This window comes from Opisthocomus hoazin, chromosome 5 (assembly GCF_030867145.1).
Source record: "Opisthocomus hoazin isolate bOpiHoa1 chromosome 5, bOpiHoa1.hap1, whole genome shotgun sequence".
NCBI classification, from domain to species: domain Eukaryota; kingdom Metazoa; phylum Chordata; class Aves; order Opisthocomiformes; family Opisthocomidae; genus Opisthocomus; species Opisthocomus hoazin.
The window spans coordinates 31,120,654-31,144,687 of record NC_134418.1 but is presented as its reverse complement, the minus strand read 5'-3'; the positions used below and the strand labels follow the sequence as shown (position 1 = coordinate 31,144,687).

Here is a 24,034-nt window from a genome sequence, read left to right as displayed (position 1 = left end):
TTCAATAATGCCCCCACTTTAGCATAGAACCATACATATAACCAGAAGATGAACAACTTAGTAAAACACTTCCCTGGAATTAAAAGTAGTCATTTCCTATTAAAAACACTGTATTTCCTACACACAGGCAGAATCAGCTAAGTCCACTCAAATGGTGCACTAGCTCAGACAGACATGAAGACAGAGAAGCTGCTTGCATTGCACAAAGGTTATCTTACCAATGAAGTACAAGGGTACAGCCGCTCGTTTCTGATAGAAAACGGGCTCCACACTCCCAAGTTCAAGTCCTCTGTTATCGCAGCTTGTTAGACCTTCCTTTCCAAAGCAACAGGTATCAAGGAGGGATGCTGTGGAATTCAGTAAAGACACAGCTCATGATTTGTTACAACCTTCCTCAGTTAGCTGACGCATAGGTAATTCTGGGTAACATTTTAATAATTGATCTTCACACACTGCTCTCGCTATGCACAACATGGCATCCACAAAACCAGCAACAGGTAAAACATTGCCAAATATAAGACTGAATGAAAATTTTAATGACTTTTAAATTTGTACAGATATGCAGGTTACAGTACCATTGAATTGTTTCACATGAGCTATTTGTACAATCTTTCAGTTTCTTAGATTTCCACAAATACTGACCACAATTTCTTAAGTCACTCAGCGTGGTGCACTGAACTCTGAAAATGCTGTTAACCATGGCTACAGAACATGCCCATCACAGAAAAAAGCCTTCAGCTGGAGTCAGCTTCCTTTTTCTAAGTGCCTGTTCATTCTACAAGCAGGACTATCAGCTAGTTTACTTCCTCAAAGCATGGTCAGGACAAGTTAACCTCATGTTCACTGATCAAGAAAAGTAAGTGACTGCTGCAGCGTAAGTTACAGTTTCAGCAGGTAAAAAACGTGTTATTTACATGTTGAGAAAGTTGCCTTCGTTTCCATAGGAATATATTATACAAATAAATGTTCAAAGAGAAGTTGCACAGTAGTAGCTTATGCCAAACCAAAAATATACATTTGATGTGTACAAATTTTTAAAGCTTATTACAGGCATTGCAAATGCAGATAATTACATTAAAATATTTTCAGTGACATAGCTACAATTTAAATTAAGACATGAAATGTTAGCAACAAGATTTATTCGTTCATTAGTGTTGATATTTGTACATATTGAATCCAAGTGTGCAGTATTTTTGTTCAAGTTATCATGAGAAGGACCACACTGCAGTGACCCTAATATTATGTATAGGCTCAGATGATCTAAAACAGTGACCCAGCTTTCACTGAAAAATTCAGTTCTGATGATGATGCGGATTTACTACTTAACACAGCGCGTTGCTTTTACTCCACAGTGGTGCAGTTACACCCTGTCCCCCTTTTTTCAGGGAAAAACAAGACAGCTACACAAAGTAACAGTAGAGTAGAGACTTTACTGAAACTTTGGGGAAAGCTTAAGATCTACAAGTGTTTTGCCTGTTCTCTTCAGTGAGCTTTTTCATTTTTTTTAGAAGTATAACTTACATTAAGTATCAGGGGAGACCACACAATACATTACACTGGATTTGGAGTAACTGAACACCTCCTTGAATTTCAGTTCGTATTAGCAGTATTAACTACCCAGTTTAGAGGCACAGGAAAGCTAGAGCACTTAAATATGCTGTATTGTAACTTGAACTTTTTTTTCTTTCTTTTTAAAATGCAGATAAAGGAATTCAGTCTTTAGGTTCTTGTTCTTCCCACCCCAGCAGCAGAGCAATCATCCCTCCCCAGTTTGCCTAGAGAATGCTCCTTTTCAGTAACTGTTGCAGTCGAGCTGAATTTTAAGTTTTCCACAACTAAAGAATTTGAAGGACCATGTAGTAACGGATGTTGGTCTGTTTGGGGGTTGGGGAAATCAAGACTTTGGTCCTCCCAGTTCTCCACTAGATACTGGTTAAAATTTCCAGTTTGACGCAGAAGGAATTTTTATAGTTGTTTTTCTATCTAGCACACACTAAGTCTGGCATATTACACAAGACAGTACCTTACCTAATCTGATGATTTATACTATGTTTATTGAGGTTAACTGTGCATACCATAAAGTAATAAAATAAGAGGAAATAGGACAACACAAGGCTAGGAAGACTATAAGCTCGATGAGGAAAAACTGCAATTTACCATGTGTGAAATTTGTTCTGCAGCTGGCTAAGTACACCCTCTAAATAGCTAAAGAACAAGTCAAATAGCACATATTGGAAATTAAAAAAATTAATTTTCTACATTCAAGTATTAGATAAATTATATAAGACTGTTTCTCAGATAAATGTTAGGCCAATGATTAATTTTAAAAACAAAATCAGTAGAAACAACATCCAGAAAAAAAGCTAGTTAAAATACATATGTGTCAAGCTATGAAGCTTAAATTAGTGCAGATAATTTTATATTAAACCCAGATATCCAGACATATACACAATAGAATCATCCCAGTTTTCATAAAAGTTTAGAAGGTAGATGATAAAATTGCACTTAATTCTGAATTAATTCAGATAGCAAGTCATTCCCATTCCTTGCTGATCAATTTATAAGAAAAAGGGAACCATGTTATAAAAAGAGCAAGTTGGGTTTGTACATTCTATTTCACTTTTCAACATTTGGTCATGAACAAGGGCCACGCAGTTTCACTATCTGTCTTGATGATCAGAATCAGATATCCTTACATCTGATGCAGACAAATCTAATACAGGATTTACAAATCCAGCATATTCTGAATTGCCATTATCATCCATTTCAGCGCTAACAAAGTCATTCTCCCATTCCAATCCATTAGAATCGTCAGAGGCTGAAGCTGGATTACTTCCTGTCTTCTTGCTATTAAATTTCAGTGCTGCCCGGAGTATATCTTCTTCCGTTTTAGAGCGCTCTCTCATTGGAATCATTCTATTCATGCCTGCAATTTTAAGACATGTTTATAAGACAGACATACTTTTGAGGAAAGCACCTTTACATTTGCGTTAGAACATCAGAAGAAAGAACAAGAATCCCTTAGAGATCCAGACTCTGGTAATTTCACTCCCGTGTTTTTTTCTGGACATGTTTTCACTTTAAATGCATAGTCTGCAGTCAGTTTTGACCCAAATGAGCAGAACAGCCAGTGACATTGTTTTACAGAGTTCTAAGGAAGACAGACAACATACTGAAACAACTCACTGACAGTGTTTAATTTTTCTCCTGTATACGCAGCCTGCTACCCCACATCACGGGCAGGTAAATAGTAGAAGATTTTTGGTACTGTGCCATTTCCAGAAAAGCTAAATGTCTGGGGAATCCCATAATACTCCTGTAACTTACTGACAAACAGATGAAAAATCATCATGTGAAACATTTTAAAACAGCAGCTAAAATTTAGATAGATAGTGGGTGCATTTGTCTAGAAAAGGTCTTCAGTTTGTCTGAAAAGGTATATTTAATTTCACACAAAATAAGGCAGAACATTGCTCAGAAAACTGCACAAAGACACCAGAGATGCTACTTATTTTGTCAGTAATTCTATACTTTCTCGTGGAGTATCAAAACCCTCCCACACTACTGGAAAGGAAAAAGAGGAGGATTTACGATACTCTTCTTATTCACTGGACTCCTTGTACATTCCTAAATAAACTCCCCTTTTAAATTTGGAGTAACTAGCTAACTAATTAATTACAATTAAAAAGTTTCATGTTGCAAGTGAAACACACAAATCTCAGAGGGCAGAGGGAAGCCACAGGAAAAAAATATCTTAGAGGTAAACTTTTCCCTTCATCAGACTCAAATGCTACATTTTACGTTAATATTTCATGGGTCTTTCAAAACATAGCTATGTTCAACTTAATTATTCCTTTGGTACAAATGGCTCACGGAAGCTGTTGTCCATCTCAAGATACACTCCCAAAAACACCAATACACCATTAGTACTGCAAGTTCCTTGTCTGTTATCGGTACGTGACACCAAAGAATGAAAACAGAATCACTGTATCAAAAAAATCTGTGTTTAAACCAGGACAGTCACCACTTCCATTTTCTCCTCACACCCTTTGTCTTTCTGTACAATACTCTTTGTAAACTGTACCATTGCAGGGCACAAACTATGCATCTGCTGTACTCAGACAGTTCCAAGCCACAATCCTGTTTCAGTACTGCCATTACACAATGATTATACACTACCATTAGTAGTGCACACTCATGCCTAGTTCAGGATCTAGACATTTCCTGTTAAGAACCTCCTCATCTGGCAAGTTTTCAGTCAAGCAGTTTCATCTTTTGTTACTATTCTTAGTTGCGGGTTTTAAAAAAAAAAAAAAAAAAGGCTAATACCCTTTCAAAACACTGGTTCTTCTATAATTTGTGTTCATGCCCCATAAAACTTTGTCTACTAATAGTAAAAATGTGTGACTAGACCATAAATTAATATCCCAGATGGCTAAACCCCTGCTAAATAAGTGTGTATACACTTATTTTTTGGAGTTCTTCAGTCTCCACGGTAGACATTGACAGCACGTACAGTAACTAAACCTCTTACCCCAAGCAAACAGTCAAACCCTTCAGGGAGAAGGTTTTCTTACACTTAAGCTGGGCCAGATCTACCAAGAATGTGCTAAAAACTACTCAAAGCCCTTGCAATATTGACTAGTACTTCCTTCAAATGACCACGTTCCTTCCTTTACAAACATGAAAAGTTATATTCTCAAGCACAAGCAGTGTTCCATAGGTGATCTTACCCTTTCTTCTGCTCAAGATTTGAGGTTACTAGGGAGAAGAGATGCACTGCTGTCACAACGGCCAACTCTTAAATTGTTCCCTTCGTAGAGCACAGGTTAGTAAGAATCAGAAATGGAACCATGCAGTAATTTTGTTCTCTGTTTTCAGGCAGGTTTTGGCACTTCTCAACACTTACTATTTAGTACCTCAAAACCAGATGAATTCTTACAGCTAAGTCAATGTGACAGTGATAAGGGAAACAATGAATAACAAACATCACAGATTGTTAGTTCTATATATAGCCACTTTCCATCATCTGTCAGCAGTCCTGGCTAACTGGGGAGTTCCCAGATGACTGGAAGTTCATTAATGTGATGCCCATTTACAAGAAGGACTGGGAGGAGGATCCCGGGAACTACAAGCCTGTCAGTCTGCCCTCAGTGCCAGGGAAGATTATGGAGCTGATCATCTTGCGTGCCATCACGCAGCACACACAGGACAACCAGGGCATCAGGCCCAGTCAGCATGGGTTTATGAAATGCAAGTCCTGCTTGACTAACCTGCTCTCCTTCTATGACAAGGTGACCCCCTCAGTTGCTGAGGGAAAGGCTGTGAATGTTGTCTACCTAAGCTTCAGCAAAGCCTTTGACACTGTTTCCCACAGCATCCTCCTGGAGAAACTAGCTGTTCATGGCTTGGATGCATGTACACTTTGCTGGCTGAGTAAAAACACTAGCCAGATGGCCAAGACCAGAGAGCTGTGGTGAATGGAGTTAAATCCAGCTGGCGGCCGGTCATGAGTGGTGTTCCTCAGGGCTCATTATTAGGTCCTGTCTTGTTTAACATCTTTATCAACGATCTGGACAAGGGGTTTGAGTGCTCCCTCAGTAAATTTCCAGATGACACCAAGTTGGGTGGGAGTGTTGATCTGCTTGAGGGTAGGATGGCTCTGCAGAGGGATCTGGACAGGCTGGATTGATGGGACGAGGCCAACTGTATGAGGTTCAACAAGGCCAAATGCCAGGTCCTGCACTTGGGTCACAACAAGCCCATGCAACGCTACAGGCGTGGGGAAGAGTGGCTGGAAAGCTGCCTGGCAGAAAAGGACCTGGGGGTGCTGGTCGACAGCCAGCTGAGTATAAGCTGGCAGTGTGCCCAGGTGGCCAAGAAGGCCAATGGCATCCTGGCTTGTGTCAGGAATAGTGTGGCCTGCAGGAGTAGGGAAGTGATTGTGCCCTTGTACTTGGCACTGGTGAGGCCGCACCTCGAATACTGTGTTCAGTTTTGGGCCCCTCACTACAAGGACATTGAGGTGCTAAAGTGTGTCCAGAGAAGGGCAACAAGGATGGTGAATGATCTGGAGAACAAGTCTTATGAGGAGTGACTGAGGGAACTGGGGTTGTTTAGTCTGGAGAAGAGGAGGCTGAGGGGAGACCTCATCGCTCTCTGTAACTCCCTGAAAGGTGGTTGTAGCGGGGCAGATGTTGGTCTCTTCTCCCAAGAAACTAGCGATAGGATGAGAGGAAATAGCCTCAAGTTTCACCAAGGAGGTTTAGATTGGACATGAGGAAAAATTTCTTCACTGTAAGAGTTGTAAAGCACTGGAACAGGCTGCCCAGGGAAGTGGTGGAGTCACTACCCCTGGAGGTATTTAAAAGACATGTAGATGTGGAGCTTAAGGACATGGTTTAGTAGTGGAATTGACAGTGTTCGGTTAATGGTTAGATTCAATGATCTTGAGGGTCTCCTCCAACCTAAACAATCCTATGATTCTATATACAGAATTTCCCAACAACAAGGATAATACAAGCCTGTATGCAACAAGACCCTCAACCAGTCAAATGAACAAGATAATTTTGCATGCAGGTATGCCTGGTAAAGACTGAATGAATCTTGTTCTCATCAGGTTTTCAATAGTTATTTAGAAAAACATTATACTAAGCTAACACATAAGAGTGAGAGGACAACTCAAGCTGTAAAACAGCAAAGAATGCAACTTTCCCATTTCTTAAGCACAGTGTTGAATACAGAGTTCTCAGAACACTGTTTCTGCACTGGTGCTAATTACCCTCAATGTAAATATGCTAATAACTCTTGCACACACTAGCACACACTAGCTAAAAAAAAAAAGATGGTGGGTATTTCTGAGTAATCTGTGAAAGTTGTATCTTTCAGAACAGGTTTCTGAACTAGACATTTTAGTGCTGAACATGTAAAATACACACAGATTGTAAAAACACAGTCTATTAAAGAAAAAAAAAATCTGCTATGCATTGGCTAAAAGAAATCCTAGCTTACTTTTGGTGAGCTTTTCAAGAGTCAAGGTCTCAATTTTTGATTAACTTTGAAACAAAGACAAGAGCTTTTGCAGTTTTACTAAAGAGAACAGAAAGTATCTACAAAAACCAGCAGCAGCAATTAGGATAGTTGGGATACTCACCTGGAATGCAAACCTAAGTTTCCAGTAAGAGTTACAATGAAATTAATTCGGGTTTAGAAAAAAACAATGCTTCCTGAAATCCTTCAGTCAGAGACTCCTGACCAACTTCCATATTTAAAACAAAGAACATGAGCTGTTCCTTCTGCTACTGGCTCACAAGAGGGCACCGTTTCTTTACCATTAGTTTTGTTCCGAGTTTACATGTCAGTTCCACAAAATGCAGGAAAAGACATTTACTAAAGGATCCAAAGAAATTAATTAATTTGACAGATAACCACATTTATCAAAATAAGCAATTTTCTAGGTAAAAGTAATTTACCATTTAATCATTACACACTTGACAGAAATTCTATCAGAATTACTTTTAAATCACCTTCCCTTTTGAAAGCAACAAATTTACAATGAACATAGTTAAAACAGAATCACAGAATCACAGAATGGTAGGAGTTGGAAGGGACCTCTGTGGGTCATCTAGTCCAACCCTCCTGCCAAAGCAGGGTCACCTACAGCAGGCTGCACAGGACCGCGTCCAGGCGGGCCTTGAATATCTCCAGAGGAGACTCCACAGCCTCCCTGGGCAGCCTGTTCCAGTGCTCCGTCAACCTCAGAGGGAAGAAGTTCTTCCTCATGTTCAGATGGAACTTCCTATGCCTCAGTTTGTGCCTGTTGCCCCTTGTCCTGTTGCTGGGCACCACTGAAAAGAGTCTGACCCCATCCTCCTGACACCCACCCTTCAGATATTTATAAGCATTTATAAGGTCCCTTCTCAGCCTTCTCTTCTTCAGGCTGAACAAGCCCAGCTCCCTCAGCCTCTCCTCGTAGGAGAGATGTTCCAGTCCCCTCACCATCCTCATAGCCCTCCGCTGGACTCTCTCCAGTAGCTCCTCATCTTTCTTGAACTGGGGAGCCCAGAACTGGACACAGTACTCCAGATGAGGCCTCACTAGGGCAGTGTAGAGGGGAAGGAGAACCTCCCTCCACCTACTGGCCACACTCCTCCTAATGCACCCCAGGATCCCATTGGCCTTCTTGGCAGCCAGGGCACACTGCTGGCTCATGGTCAACCTGTCGTCCACTAGGACACCCAGGTCCCTCTCCACAGAACCGCTCTCCAGCAGGTCTGCCCTGAGCCTGTACTGATGCATGGGGTTGTTCCTCCCCAGGTACAGGACCCTGCATTTGCCTGTGTTGAACCTCATCAGGTTCCTCTCTGCCCAACTTTCCAGCCTGTCCAGGTCTCCCTGAATGGCAGCACAGCCTTCTGGTGTTATCTACCACACCTCCCAGTTTGGTGTCATCAGCAAACTTGCTGAGGGTACATTCTAACTCTTCATCCAGGTCATTGATGAAGAAGTTGAAGAAGACTGGGCCCAGTACTGAGTCCTGGGGGACACCACTAGTTACAGGCCTCCAACTAGACTCAGCGCCGCTGATGACAACCCTCTGAGTTCTGCCATTCAGCCAGTTCTCAATCCATGTCACCTAGTTTAAAGGCCTCTCAATGAGCCCCGCCAGCTCGTGGCCAAGAATCCTTTTTCCCCTTTGAGACAGCTGCGATCCACTTGTTGCCAGCAGGCCCGGTGCTGTGTACACCTCCCCATGATCAAAGAAGCCAAAATTTGACCGATGGCACCAGTCCCTGAGCCATTTGTTAATCAGGTGAGTTTTCCTGCCCCTTTCAGTGCTGTTCCCTGCCACTGATGGGATGGAGGAAAACACCACCTGTGCCCCTGATCCCTCAACCAGTCGCCCCAGTGCTCTGAAGTCCCTTTTGATGGCCTTGGGACTTCTCTCTGCTATCTCGTCCCCGCCAACCTGCATTACCAAAACTGTCAACATTTTTAACTTGTAAGTTTAGAATGAAACTGAATGGCAGAATAAATACCTTCTTCATCTTCCCACTCTAAATCTAATGAAGTGCTGTCATCGTTTCCACTCGTCGATTTTGTTTTGGTCATTAAGTCACAACTACTCTCTGTGTTGGGTGTCAGCACTGTAGCATCAGATGAAAGTCCTATATAGACAAATGTATTTTTAATTGATAAACATTCTTGAATGTGAGGTTCAATATGCAAAACTAAACTTTCAAATAAAGTTTTTGTTGTGCTTTGTGGCCTTTAAACCTCAGGAACATTTGAAAAAGCACTTCATCCATCACTTCAAAGAGTACACAGTAGTTTTTAAGAGTCAACGTCATTAACATATTACAGGAGGACATTTAGCAATATTGTCTAATTAGACCTAAAGAGGAATTTATTAAGTTGTAAGCTGGACTTCTGTGAAGATTTGCCAAAAAAAAAACAAACAACAAACACACAACCCAAAAAACAACCCTCTCCCAAACTAAACTACAAGCAGTGTTTCCCAAGAACTATTATAAGTTCTCCAACTTCTTAGTGATTATCACATATTGTCATCAAACTTATGTATATAAATTTATGAATTTATCTTCCTCTAAATTGTTAGTGGAATTTTTAAATATAGGCAGCCAAATCCTCTCATGTTCTTCTTTACAAAAAAATTAACCATTAGTATAATTCTAATTATAGTGCTAAGAGATGGTTAAAAAAAGCTATACACACGCATTTGCATATTTAATAGACAGTTAAATTTTACAGGAGAAGCTCACTGCATTCACGTTGCCGTCACAAAGATGGCTAGAAAGCCTCAGTAAAATACAATCCATGCACAGGACTTGTTTGCTTACAGAACTTGCTTTCGAGAACTGGAATGGCTGTAGCACAAGTTGTACATGCTGTGGTTTTTGAACACTTCAAGCATCAAGGATTAGAGAGGAAAAGAAGTTTCTATCAGTTTTTTTAATACAGATATATGTATACACATTTTACATGTATGTGTTTATACAAAAATATAAATAAATTACATTTATCTAGAAAAAGAAATATTACTCTGTGCTCCTCAGAGTCATTTAACATTTAAGGACTGCATAAGAAAAGGAAGACTTACTACTACTTCGAAAAGCTTCATACTGGAATTTTGTATTCCTTAAGAAAGCATCAAGATCTTCCTCTGCCACAGAGCTGTAAGAATAATGCACATACTGTTTTCAGCTGTATAAACCTCTAAGGATGCTAGAAAAGATATATTAATCCACATGGCCCCCCAGTTCTATGCTACAAAGCACACAAACCTCTAACTAAAATCTTTATAAGATGATCTACAAAATGCCTGTCCATTCCTACTGATCACATCCTCTCCTAGTCTGACCTTCTCCTCAATTTTCAGCAGTATTTTCAAAGTGAATTAACTTGTCACAGAACAACTCTGCCCCTCTCATCCTTTGTCATGTTAGATAATGCCTCCTTAATTTTCAATCTCTTTTTTAACTAATGAATTCAAATCCTGCTGCTGCAGTCCTTTGTTTCCAAAATGTGGCTAGTTCCTACTCATGCCATAAAACCTCAGTTCTCATGGCCCCTTTTCTAACCATACTTCCCTAACTGAAAATCCCTCCTATCTCCCTTGTATTCTATTCAAAAATAGGTGTTTGATTTTAGAGGTTCCACAGTAAATTTATGTGGGGCTTTTTCTAGGGGGTTGGGGGGTTTTAAAGGAATAATATTAATGAAGAAACAGGCAGACTATATAAACCGTTCAATTCCCCACTTGATTAGTGTGTATTTTTATTGGAAATTTCAAACAAAGTTCTGAACAATAAAAGTGTTTTTATATTAGCTGAGATTTTAGATATAAACACCTTTTTAATATAAAACACTAGATTTTGTGTGTGTGTATATATTAGTAGCTGGGAGTAGGTTCAATTTTGTATGCATCAGTCTAGTAGCTACAGTGAAAACCATAGCGTGAAACCCAATCTGCCCCCTAATTCTGCAGATGAATGGTAACCATCTTGCATTCAGTAACTATTCAGTGTGAAGAAAACTGCAATGAATGAAAACAACTCTGACTTAGAAATGCTCCTGTATATACAGTTTGAAAAACGTGTGGTTTTTTTTTTTTTTTTTGGTGAGGGGCAGATGAGGAATAGGAGTAAAAACAGTCTTGGTTCTCAATTATCACTAATACAATTTTTTAGCTTACCTCTGATATTCTCCATTATTAACAGCGTGCGCTCTCTGTGTTATCCTTTGCTGTCTATGTTGCTATTGAAAGAAGTAAATTGTTGAAAAAGCTGAATGTAATCACTCAGTGTAATATACTCTGCAACACAGTAAGCATTCCTTTAACTGCCACATTAGAAGGAGCATTCTGGTCCTTGGAGCAGTCCAAGTACAACTCACGAAAAGACCAACTTTCGTTCAAATAAAGATCAAATTTCATGATACTGAATGGACCACTACATGCAAGCAGTATTGTTTTTAATCTCAGAAATCTCTCATTTTAAAAGAAGGCAGGTTTGTGAATAGAGCTCTCAACATTTTAACCTAGTTCATGCACCAAAAAAAAAGCATCCATTTGTCTAGAAACATGCGAACATCTTCTCATTCATAACTGCATCTGTCCTCCTCTCTGTTGTCTTCTCTTCCCAAGCCACGGGTATTTTCAACGTGCAACTAACACCTGGGTTATGTTTGATATGTTTTGCTCTGTATGCAAGAACAGTCAGCCTACCATTTAAAAAGAAATATTTCCCACAGGTCCTATTATCCCTGTACGCAGCAGCACTGCCATCTCCTCTGGTTGGCTGTATCACTTATACCAATAAAAGCTTTGTTGCCTTGCTGGGCCAAAACTATTAATATCTCTATACTCTTAAGGTAGAAAGCTTTCATGGTATCACCAGGCAAAAAACAGAATGAAAAATGCAAGACAAGCCATAAATGCGCTTATTCTGTAGTTACAAGAGGAACAACAGATGTCACGGAAGTAGGGTTCCACTTAAGTTTTAGGGTTTAAACAACTTAAGTTGTCTCAAGCTTCTTTTCCCTGCCTTGAAAAGAGAGCATAAAAACTGGGCACATCAACTATGAGATTAAAGGTCAAAGAGTTACGAAGCAGTAATTGTTCACCGATTATGACAAAAACTAAGATAAAAATGCACGAGCTAGTTTTACAGACAAAAGTCTGACGTGTCTAGCTACTGTATTTTCTGAAATATCTATTCTCAGCCTTAATGGATCTGTCCCTGCAAAAGAAAAGTAGGGATAAATAAACCAGAATTTTTAACATCAACTTAACTTCATCTAAGAATTGCTCTTTGCTGGGTAAATAGTCTTGTGAGGTAGCTGCATTGGATCAGCTAGTATTTTTCAATTCTAAGACAATGATGGATTCATTTCTTGGCACATTTTCCATCTGGGGTATTTCAGTAAGGTTCAGAATAAGCAGACTGAAACCAGGAATGAAATGGGAAGTGTAGGAGAAGTAGAAATATCACATAATGGTGATTACAGGTAAGAAGACTTCAAGTACACAGGGAGAAAGAGATGGGAATTTGGCACCAACACAGTTAAAAAGCCTGAAAAAATCAATTACTGACATACACAGCAATTTTCTTTTAAAATTCATATATCTGCATAATATCCAATTTAAATTATCTACCCGTTTTGCCACGTCACATACAAATACCTAGCACTGTAAGTTCCAAGGTACACATATATTAAAAGCCTCTGCTGTTGCAAACCCTGACATTTAGTAGGGCAACATCAGCAAGCCAAATTAGTTTGAAAGGGATGCCATACTTCCAATGAAAAAGCCATTTTCTCACTTGGAAGACTTCTGCCCACAAACAGCAAAGAGATGAGTTATGTATTCAGAAATGGCTTCTAGTTTTAGAAAGGTTAAATGCTTGATGCTTATCTATACAAAAATGCTTCCTGAGAAATCCTTCTTATAATCCTTATGGGGTTTGGGGGGATTGTTTTTAAAGGAGATAAGTGGTGCTAATTTTACAAGAGGAGGAAATTAAAATCTCTGTAATGCATTCTGTCTTAGGCCCTGACTGAAAGAGGTGCATATTAAATATACTGAAAGACGAAAAAAATAGCATTGCTTGCACAGAAATTCTACAAAAAAAAAAACCAGTTAAAGCCATAAAACAATCTACTTTTTCTGACTTTATATAGACCAAAAGTGTTAAAAAAAAAAAAAAGCAGGCAAAAAAGGTCAGAAACAATGAAACAATTAACCCTCCCAGACCAACTGCCAAGGGGATAGACAGAGGAATGTGAAATGAGACCTATACTTAGCAACATAAATATTAGATGAAAATTCAGTCATCGCTATAAGTCTGGAAATAACAATTTAAAATTTACTCTCTTTTGAATATAGACAATACGCTAGGGCTAAAGATCTCTCCTATACATGTTATAGATTTCAGACTTTTCCAATTCGTCTAAATCTGAACTTTTGAAAATTGACTTCTAATTGAACACATCACATGCCTAGAGGACTGTTTGCTTAAACACTGTACAACTGCAGCCACACCCAGCACAGATGAACAGACACTGAAAGGGAAAACATTCTTTTTAACATACGCATTTCTGGCAACCTGAAGTTTGTGTGAGAACACATACTTTCATAGCTTCTTAAGATGGCAAAAACATTAAATGCACTGATAATATGTAACTCTGAACTGCAACATGAAAACTGTCAGTAATAAGTGATGTCGGGATACAGAATAGCATCTGTTTTCAAAAAAGCAGGAAAACATAACGTGGCTTTTGTTTTGCTTGACCAAGCTCAAAAAGCATGGACAGCAGACATCTGAAAGCAGGCATGGATACATTAAAAAAAGACTATTGTTAAGTCATTACTAGACTTTGGCTACTACACATACAAATCACAAAGTGATAGAACAACTCAGGTTGGAAGGGACCTCAGGAGGTCATCTAGTCCAACCTCCTGCTCAAAGCAGGGTCAACAGTAAATTCAGATGACTTGGAAACACGTATCTTCATGATAACACAAATCACAGAGATAAGGAACAATTAAGTCCACAAATATATAAAGTGCATTTTACATGTTGAAATGATGCCATAATGTGTGCTTAATTTCAGGTCTTTGTCTTTTTTTTTTTTTACTCAAAAACCATCACAGATCACTTTACATTATATAGAAGTTACTGATCTTTAATGTAAAGTCTGTTAAGCTAATTATAGATTAAAATCATACATCTCATTCAAAAATCTATACTCAGCATCGTAAGCTTTTTCAAACAATTCTGATCATTTTCAGCTGTACTTTCAAATGGTGTATTTCTTTCTCTACTGGAATTTACAAGCCAAAGTAATTTCCTCATTACATTTCCTGAGACGTAAAGAGTATTAGGAAAGTCTGCATACATAGAAACAGAACAGAAGCTCTGATACATGTTGGGGTCTTTTTCCCCTCACCTCCAAGAGCTTTTTCTGCTTTGCTGCCCTGGCTGCTTCACGTTGTGCAGCATATAAAGCCTCCTCTTCTATTCTTAACTTCTCCTCTTGTAAGGCTAACTGTATATGAACAAAATAATAATGGTTAACAAAAGCAGAACCTATCTATCTTGCTATGAATAAAGCCATAAGTTCAATAAAACAAAAGAACTACTAGAAAACAAAAATAAAATAAAATTGACTATAGGTAAAACATTTTTCTTCATTAACTGAATCTAACAGCTTCCCCCCCACCAAACAACCCAAGAAATTTAGATAACTAAACATTACCCTATTGAATGAATATCATTGCTAGTGAATTGCTGTAAATGCAGGTTGCATGGTCTTATAAACTGCTCCGTGAAAGACCTAAATCTTTTCAGTTGCATATTTCATTGGTACTTTATTAAAAAATCATTCTTGACTTCTACATTGTGTTTCACACCATATTACATTAATTGTTGCAACACCCTAAAACAAAATGACAAATTACGGGGTTTTTTCCTTGCAAAAAGCTCTGGAAAAATTAAATGAGCACAAGAAAAGCTGAATCAAGTATACTCCACATTTTGCCCTTCATAAAAAAAAACAACCAGTTCACATTTAACAGATCTCAGACAGCCAGGCTTTTCATTCAATTTTTCAGTTAAGAGGCTATTAAAAAGAAGCAATCTCTGATGCAAACTAAGTTGCGCAGCAATCTCTATGTATCTTGTACACTAAAAAATAACAACTGATGAACAAAACCCAATTGTTTTGTTCTGCAAATGGAACCTCCTTGTGTTCATAGTTGATCTTTACTTTAAAAGAAAAACTATCCATACCATACTAGTCATTGTAACTGCTTACCTCTGACTGAAGTTTCATATCAACAACTCTCTGCTTTTCAGCAATGGAGTCATAATGTCTGTCTTTCAAGTCAGCAATTTCTTCCTCAGTCAGAGGTCTAAGAACATGGGAGAAACATAAAAAGACTCTATCTATTATTTAGACATGACAACCCTAAGTTGCACTTAAACATATCCATATAGTCTTTCTTCACTGGTCCTTTAATGCAAATTCAACAAGCTGTACTTCTGGCCGGGTCCTCCTGAGAACAGAGTTCCCAAATTCCAGTTTACTCAGGACAGTGCTGTCTCCCCTTACTCTTACAAAGCATTTTTTTAATCTTCATAGAAAGCAAGTTTTCAAAACATTGTTTGCTAGCAGAACTACTGGACTAGAATGGTTAATATTCCATGGGAATAGAATGGCTTGGGGGGCTGGAACTAGATGATCTTTAACATCCCTTCCAACACAAACCATTCTACAATTCTACGAATTTTGCAGTGCAAATATCACTTTTTTGCTTACTTGGTTTGGTCGCCTAATGTAAATTGTTCCCTTATCATCTGTTGCCTAATTTATGTCTACTTCTATGTATCTAACAAACAAGACCGCAAAAGCATTATAATAATTACAAGATTCACTGACCATTGACAGGGAACAACATTTTGGGAACTATCAAACTTCAATAATATAAAACATATAGAATGAGACAACCAAAGCATACACTTCGGTCCCTTCATATGTTTCCTACAGAGCAGACCTCTTAAGTTTCTAAGGCTTACATAAATATTAACATGCTCACAAAAAAATTCACTAGAGTTGTAGCATTAACACCCGTGTAACTTTAAATGCAGAACCTGGGAACAAGAATAAAGATTGTCTTTGCAACATAGTGTTTTAACTGTCTTGCATAGTTTTTGCATGATGCATTATAATTTGATGCGGGTAAGCATTAAGATTTGTTCAGCATGTATTCTTTCCATGTATCTGACAACTAAAAAGACAGAAAGGGTTTTGACAGGAACTCTGAAAAATTTAACAGTTACAGTGGGAGAGTAGGTGGAAGGAAAGGTTCTGAATCTCAAAGTCTTACCTGTGGCTGCTTCCTGGGCTTTCTCCCTGTTAAACAACAGAAAGAAAAAAAAAAAAGTCTGCCTTTTTGAGAATCCCATCAATCAATCAATTTTAAGATGGGGAAAAAAACACAATATGAAATCATAGTTTCTCTCATATATTGGTTTTACAATTAGGGGGGAATCCCCTGTTTTAATTTGGAATTAAAAAAAAAAATCTTGTTATGCAATCAACTGAAGTGGCTGACTAAGTAAAACAAACAAATACTTCCCACTGAAAATAAATATTCTGGTGGTGTATTTCAGGAAACAAACTATTAGTCCTCATGTGCAGGGTATTGAAAATGTGGTGTGTGCCCCACCCATTATCAAGCTGTATTAAATTTATAAGAGTGAAGCTTTAAGGCCAACTTCTATTTTTCTGAAGTACTATTCAGCCAGTTTACCCACAATTGTAAAGACAGAGCACTCAAAACTTTGCTTAGCAAAGCAACCCATGTGCACTTATGTTCTCAGACAGAGAGCATTTGCTGAGTCTCACATGGGAGTTATACCAGGAGCAAATTCTCCTTGAAGTATTTTTAATTTTTTCCCCTCCTTTCCCCCCCACTATTTTTCATCTTTTCTTTTTATCTGCCTAATGTCCATAGTGCTCTCTTCCTGAAAGGGTTACCTCCCATACTCCCCCCAACCAGCTTTCTCTTGTCTTAGGACTTCATCTCCCCCAAAGTGTTAAATACACATTCCTAGAGCAAGAAAACTCTAAGTAAAAAAACCCTGCAAGTTAAGGCCACAACATAGCATGAAGTGGGAGGAAGATACGGATCTCAGAACCATTTTTAAGGAAGTGTATTGCACTATCAGGTTTCACATTATGATCCAGGTACCTACCTCATCACTTTCCACCAGATTCTCAAACTGCAGAGAAAAAATAGTGAACAATCTTTACAAATCAATATAACAAGTCCCTAAACACATAGAGCAAGTATGATTACATATTTAATCTGTCTTCTAAAAACACTACTCCAATGATAACACTGGGACTGTAATACCATTTATGGAAGCCCCTACTTTCAGAGAAAGTATTACTTCTAGAGTAGGACCTATCTTCTTACCAATGTTTCCTCTCTCAAATGTTACATTCTCCTTAAAGAAGAGTCAAAATTAAAAACATTCATGTATTTCACTACAACTTCTGTGAGGGCCCTGATAAAAATGAAATCTCATTAGCTTATAAGATTGCTAATAATTCTGTGTATCTGAAGCATTATAATACAAGCAGTGGAAGGAATGGTATTGCTCTGACTTGCACCAAAGCACACACTCAATTTAAAAATGCAGAAGAAGTAAGGGTATAGTGCATATAATCTCTACCTTGCAAGGCAACTGTGATGCTTATCAAAAAGTATTTGAAGATGTATTTAATTTACAGAAAACAGTTGCTTTCTACCCATAATTCTAAAAACAAACAAGCAACAACTCCTCCCCTCCCAGCTTTGCACAGAAGAAACTAAAGGTCAATCAGAAGAAACTGAAGGTCAATAAAGGCAATGTAATACTTAATGATAGGAAGCCAAAAACAGTCCAAGCCAGGCAAGAACACACGAAGCATCCTATGAGTACAAATGAGTTTGTACTCATCCAGCACAAGCTCAACTATCACATAAAAATAAAGCAAATGGAAATTCTCCATACTATTTTCAGTACAGTAATCTTACATGTAGCCAATATGGAGGTCAGTACCTACAGCAAGACTCTGTGCAGTAACAAGCTGCTGGAAGTAGAATATGAATAACAATTTGGGAGGAGGACAGAACCTTCTTTTCGCTTAATTTTTCTGCTGCAGGAACACTCCTTCACACTTGGAACTTGAGTGCTAAAGCAGATTTCCCCCACCACATACACCTGCCACCTTTCTTGAAAGCCAAAGCAGCAATTACAGTTATTAATATCATTCTCATTAATGGGCACAATCTGAAAGGTCTAGGACTTTCAGACCATAAGGAACACTCAGAGAAAGTAAACCAGGTTATTCTGAGAATCTCAACTTACACGAATTAACCTTACACTACCCTTGGCAAAAAGGGGTGATACTCGGTGGCCAAGCAAGGACCTCTGTAGTGAACGAAGTGGACTACCAATGCAACTAACTGAAGTAACCTCATCAGATTCTAGCTTCTTGTAGAATCAGATTCATGATCCTGCAATGAAGAACTAAATGTCCTGCAGCAAAGAAAAATCACTCCCAACACAGCAGTGATGAAAGATGTAATAGGCAGACTTTAGAATGCTCTGGTGCTGAGTATCAAATCACAACAGATACTTCTCTTCCTTCCAAATGACAGATTAAAGGGAGATGATGCATTAATGTTCTGAGGTGCTCTAAGCACCATTATCTTGCCACCCAGTGAAGCATCAATTTGGTCTGGAATAAGCCAGAATATTTTAGTGTACATAAACTGCAAAAAGTATTAAAGGCACTGCTAGAATTCAGCTTTTTCCACTTTTTTTTTTTTAAATCACTAGAAACGTAAGCACTCACCTCTATAGTGAAGTGTTCTCCTGTTGAACATGTTCTAAAATACTTTGATCTGGAAAAATAAGTCTACAGTTACACTACAGAATAGTCTTTAAATCACAGCAGAAGGAAAACAAGCTCGATAATTTTAAATATATTTACTTAGCCTATGTTAAAAGCCAAGACAAACATAAAATCTTAATGTATTAAACACATTTACTTGTTAGCCTGTGCTCTGCATCGCTACCAGAGCTGAAAGAGTCAAAAGCACGTAAACATCTTCTATAGAACTGCAGAAAAGACAAACGCCTTCAGGTGAGAAGAAATCACTTATCAGGATGCTGGACTTGACATTTACAGACATTCAGCGTGTTCTGCAATACCTTTAATACATTTTTTTCCTTGAAAAACATTATTCCAGGCAATTTCTGAAAACACATGCTCATCATGGCACTCAGCTCCTTACTAGCATAGCATCTTGTGCAACATCAGTGTTAAACAATACATTTTATTTTGACAGCTTGGCACGGCTAGCAGGTTGAACCTCGTAGAAATATGTCTACAAAGAGATCAAGACAATACTTTTCAACTACAAAAAATTATTCACAGTCAAATTTTATACAGAGAATCAATCTCCTCCTTGACTATGTAACTATCTTAACACTGTGCTCTATAAAAACCAATACCGTATTAAGTTACCCGAATACCTTTTTACCCAGTGAAAGAGGTTTGGCTATCATCCAAAAGAACATTCAAATGTACACTGATGCTTCAGTACAACATCCATTTCATCGAACTATTTTAAAAACAAGAGTTTCCAGTTGCAAGTGCTGACTGATATCAGGAATAAACCCAGGGCCTCAGGCATTTCTGTACTTGCACAAAGATTGTTCTGTACTTGTAACCAACACCTACATCTACCATACTGAAAGCAACACACCAGCCAAAGCCTGAATTATTTTATTCATATTATATTTCATCTCCATCTTCTTTTTCTTTGGAAGTCAGTTAGGGTACGGCTCCTGTGGCAACTTGTTGTGCAACTCACTTCACTGCAGAGTCCTGGTCAACCTTTCCTCCTGCACAGCAGAGTACCTCGCAGTGTACAGCTGCCGCTAAAGAACTGGTTCCAGTCGATTCATCGCTATGAGACTGGAGGTGAAAGGCCGCTTTAATTCATGCACTATATTGCAAGTATACCTGGGACACCTGGCATGAACGCTTCAAGTAATTTCACTGCTACCCCTTTGTGTAACATTTCGGTGTGCAGGAGCCAATACTATTAAGAATCTAATTTAATAAAATTGTTACAGGAAATTGTTTCAGGACTATGTTGTTAACAAAAGCATGATTCCGGTTTACAGCACCAGGCGCTAACGAAATTACACTCAACTTTACAAATACAGGAGCTGCAGTCAGATCAGTCGCAAGAAATGAACAGTGAACCTGTAAAAAACAAGGACAACACAGTGCAAGTTCACTAAATGTAATTACAAATAGTCCAACAGCAATGGCACTTCAAGGAAGATCTACACTTTCTGCTACTTGTGAACAGGGACTCCGTAACAGCAGACCTAACTCTGTGCCAGGGTTTGAGATCGTAAGTCCCAGAGCCACTATGCAAGGCTGAGGTCGCAAGGGACAGAAGTGGAAGACCCATCAACTTCGCCCCCATACATAACCACTTCAAATGAAATAAAATAGTAGCCTATTAAAATGCTCACAGCTTTTATTGTTCTCCTTCAAGCTCTACTGTTTGATTATCTTCTAAAAGAGACTTTAGAAATATTTAGGTTTGATAGGTACTAGAGAAAACAGTTTGGCTAAAAGGCCATGGGACCTATAGAGACTGTCAGATCAATCTTCAAAGATCTAAAGCTATTAAAGAGACTAACTTTTTAGCACTCTATACATCTATATGCCTTATTCTTTTATGCAAAGTCATGTTATCATCTTTTATTTAAAAAAAACCCAAACAATTTATATAGATTATGGGGGGGGGGGGGGGGGAGTCACTAAAAAGGAACATTTTATCTATTAAAACCAGGGCATGAGTTAAAAACACTTTTTCCACACTAGTGACAAAAATTGTTTCAATTTCGCTCCATGATAACCCTTCCCAAACTAACCAAATAACCTAGAGACAAATCATATTTATTCTTCTCTTTCTTTTTTTTTTTTTCTTTCTTTTAAACACTCCTCTAGGAGTAAATAGGAATACTTACAGTCGAATATAGTGACAAATTAGCTACAACCTACTTTCTAACTACAGTTGCAGCTTGTAGTACTTCAGGCAAAACTATTTCAGTCAAAGCATAAGGACACTCCCTAAAAAAAACAATAAAAAGTTACCAACTTAAAGTTTGTATTTTTACAGCAGGTTAAACTTATACTAACACTAAAGCAGGTTTTGGTGTTTCATTTCCCTCTACACACACTCGACGTGATCTCCAAAATTGTTGCAGCAATTCATAGATAAATTTCCAAGATTTTAAGCACAACTCAGAGCAAACACAACTTATAATTTTTCAGGAATTTGAAACGCTTATTAAAACTGTATAGTTTAGTTCCGAGTTTATTTCTTACAGTTTAATCTTGGAGCATCTAAGAATAACAAAACACTAGTTGGGGGGGGGGGGTAGGGTGGTGTCTGAGTGATTAAAATAATCACAATTAACTTGATAAGCCACATTGCTACCAAATTCTGCAGATTTGCCTACTTCTGGAACAGCACAATCTAACTTGCAAACTTACAAAATTTATAAGTCACATTTTACAGCTTGGGGTTTTTTTAACACAGTTCCCTGCCCCTCCCACCACCCAGTGGAAGGAAAATACCCAACTTGCTCAACACTCCAATACTGTTCTGTAATCTACCAGCACACCCAGAAAACTAAGACGATCTGAGACATAAGCCATCTATCTGCAAGAGGTAGCACTGATGATTTTTCTTTTTTCCCCTTAAACTGATCACTGTACACAATATTCGATGTTCAGGCTTCCAAAGCCAATCCAGACAGGTGCAGCCCCTTCAGCTGGAAAAGTCTGTTTCATTTTTCTAAGACTTGCACTACAGGCTATGCAACACCTGAAGAAACGTTCATAACAGTTTTAACATGACAACAGTAGACAGCAAGATTTATTTCACTGGTAAGGCCAGTCTGATACTGCACGAATAGAAGCAATCCATGTACCTATGAGTCGCTAAGCCATCATGGCAAAAGAACGTCTCCTTTGAGAGTATGCTCATAAAAATGTCTTCATAAATTCCCTGCATTTAAGAGAATAGCATTTCTCATAATTCTGTGCATCGGCATTCATATTTGCCACTCTGAAACCTAAGCAAGGAGTAAGCCAGTAGTTACACGAAAGGCACCAAAACACATGTTAAAGTTTGGCGAGTAAGCCAGTAACTTCAGCAACCGTCTGCTGAAAACCAGCTGGAGACTACGAGATGGTGTGGCAGGAAGCTAACAAATGATGCTTTGTGAATCGAACAGGCACCAAAACCAAGTACTAGAACAGATGACACCACAAACACCAATCAATACACAAACGGGTAACAGCATTGCAAACATTCAAGAAAAAAAAGATTACAAGGGGAAAAAAAAAACAACCAAACAAAAAAATACAGGTAATGGTCACTTCAGACCAGAGGGGAAGATCAGAGACAACTGTGTAACTAGAATTTGCTGTTCCAGCCAAGACAATCTTGTGCCTTTTTTGACTCTGTCTCCTATCCAGTGCTCAGAAGTCAGTTAAAAGTAGTCGGGGGGGAGGACGGGACGGGACACCAAAGAGACCCCAGAACCAAAGCAGTAATTTACAGGGTAAGTAACACGTTGCCGGAGACTTATTGTCACTACCCTTGACTGCTAAAAAAAAAAAAGGTATTAGCCTATGAAGCAAGAACCTTTCACTATCGCCTGTTTCTCCTCAGAGTATAGTAGAAGGAGCAGACACTTCAGGCATTTCAGATGTTCTCATACCCTTGGCTAGAGAGTACCAAGAACACAACCAGGTATCCTACACACAGGCTGTCCTGGTCTGTCACCCATTTCTCTGAAAAGTATTCCTGAAAGGTCTTCGGGACAAGCAAAACACCAGCCATGCCTGCTAGAGTTGATGTGAAACACGACACTACGAGTCTGCAACTTGTGAAGTGCTCAGCGTATCTGTCCAGAACGACTTCAGTCCTAATACATCAGTCAAAAATCAGTGGCAAGTGAGGATCAAATACTGGTACGCATATGGAAGGAAACCAAGTTCTTGCACGCGTGATATATCCTTCCCGTTTGTACACTGCTCGTCCATGAACAAAACACAAGTTACACATCACAAGACACACGAAAGTTTATTTGGATTATTCTGCTCCTGATCTTCTGTAGCGGTCACCCCTCATCCCAACGGAGCCTCGGCCTCCGACTCACGGAGAACACAAGACGCTATTCCAGAGAAATACGGCGCTCTTCCACCTTTGCACCAACACAGCGGCCTGTGCAGATTTTGGCAACTGACCTGAAAAACCTTTCTAAGCTTTTTCCTCTGGAAAAAACAACCTCGGGAGAGGGCCAAGGAATAAGACAGTCGCCTAAGCCATCCCTGGAAGCATATTGCCACCCAAACCGCACGAAGCCCAGCCACCTCCCGACACCGTTCGCCTTCCCCTCCCTCCCGCCTCCGACCCTGCTGCTGCTGCGGGGGGCGGCCGGGGCCCGCCTCACCCCCCGACCCGCCGGGGACCCGCCGCCTCGGCCGCCTCTCCTCACCTCACGCCGGGGCTGGGGGGGGGGGCGGAGGCGGAGCCGGGCGGGCTCAGCACCTCCCCGCCCCGGGGAGGGGAGCAGGGTAGCCGCGCTCGCTGCCCGCTTACCCTCCGCCTCGCTGGAGCCGGCCGGCTTCCCTCCGGAAGAGCAACCCGCAGCACCACTGCGCCCAGCAGTTCCCCATCGCATCCTGGGCAGCGGCGGCCGCGGCCCCTCCTCCCCGCGGGCGGGCTCAGGCCGCCCCTGCCATCAGGGGCCGCGGGGGCGGGAGGAGGGCGGGGAGGGAGAGCGCCCGCGGGCCCCGAGGAACAAAGGGCCGGGCGGCGGGCGGAGGCTCCGCGCCGGCACCCTCATGGCCGCGG

General features: G+C 39.6%; 1 protein-coding gene across 2 annotated transcripts; it reads right to left on the bottom strand.

Moving 5' to 3' along the window:
- Positions 1-515: 515 nt before the first annotated feature.
- On the bottom strand, positions 516-24,034 carry AP1AR (adaptor related protein complex 1 associated regulatory protein). Of its 2 annotated transcripts, XM_075420859.1 has the most exons (10): positions 23,780-24,034; positions 18,931-18,979; positions 17,280-17,306; positions 16,409-16,434; positions 15,337-15,433; positions 14,470-14,568; positions 11,216-11,277; positions 10,121-10,194; positions 9,039-9,167; positions 516-2,926 (listed from the first exon to the last, which is right to left on the bottom strand). In XM_075420859.1, the coding sequence occupies exons 1-10, from the start codon at positions 23,854-23,856 to the stop codon at positions 2,661-2,663; spliced, it is 906 nt and encodes a 301-aa protein (XP_075276974.1). In that variant the 5' UTR covers positions 23,857-24,034; the 3' UTR covers positions 516-2,660. The 2 variants fall into 2 exon arrangements, with proteins under 2 accessions (XP_075276974.1, XP_075276975.1); XM_075420860.1 differs by lacking the exon at positions 14,470-14,568.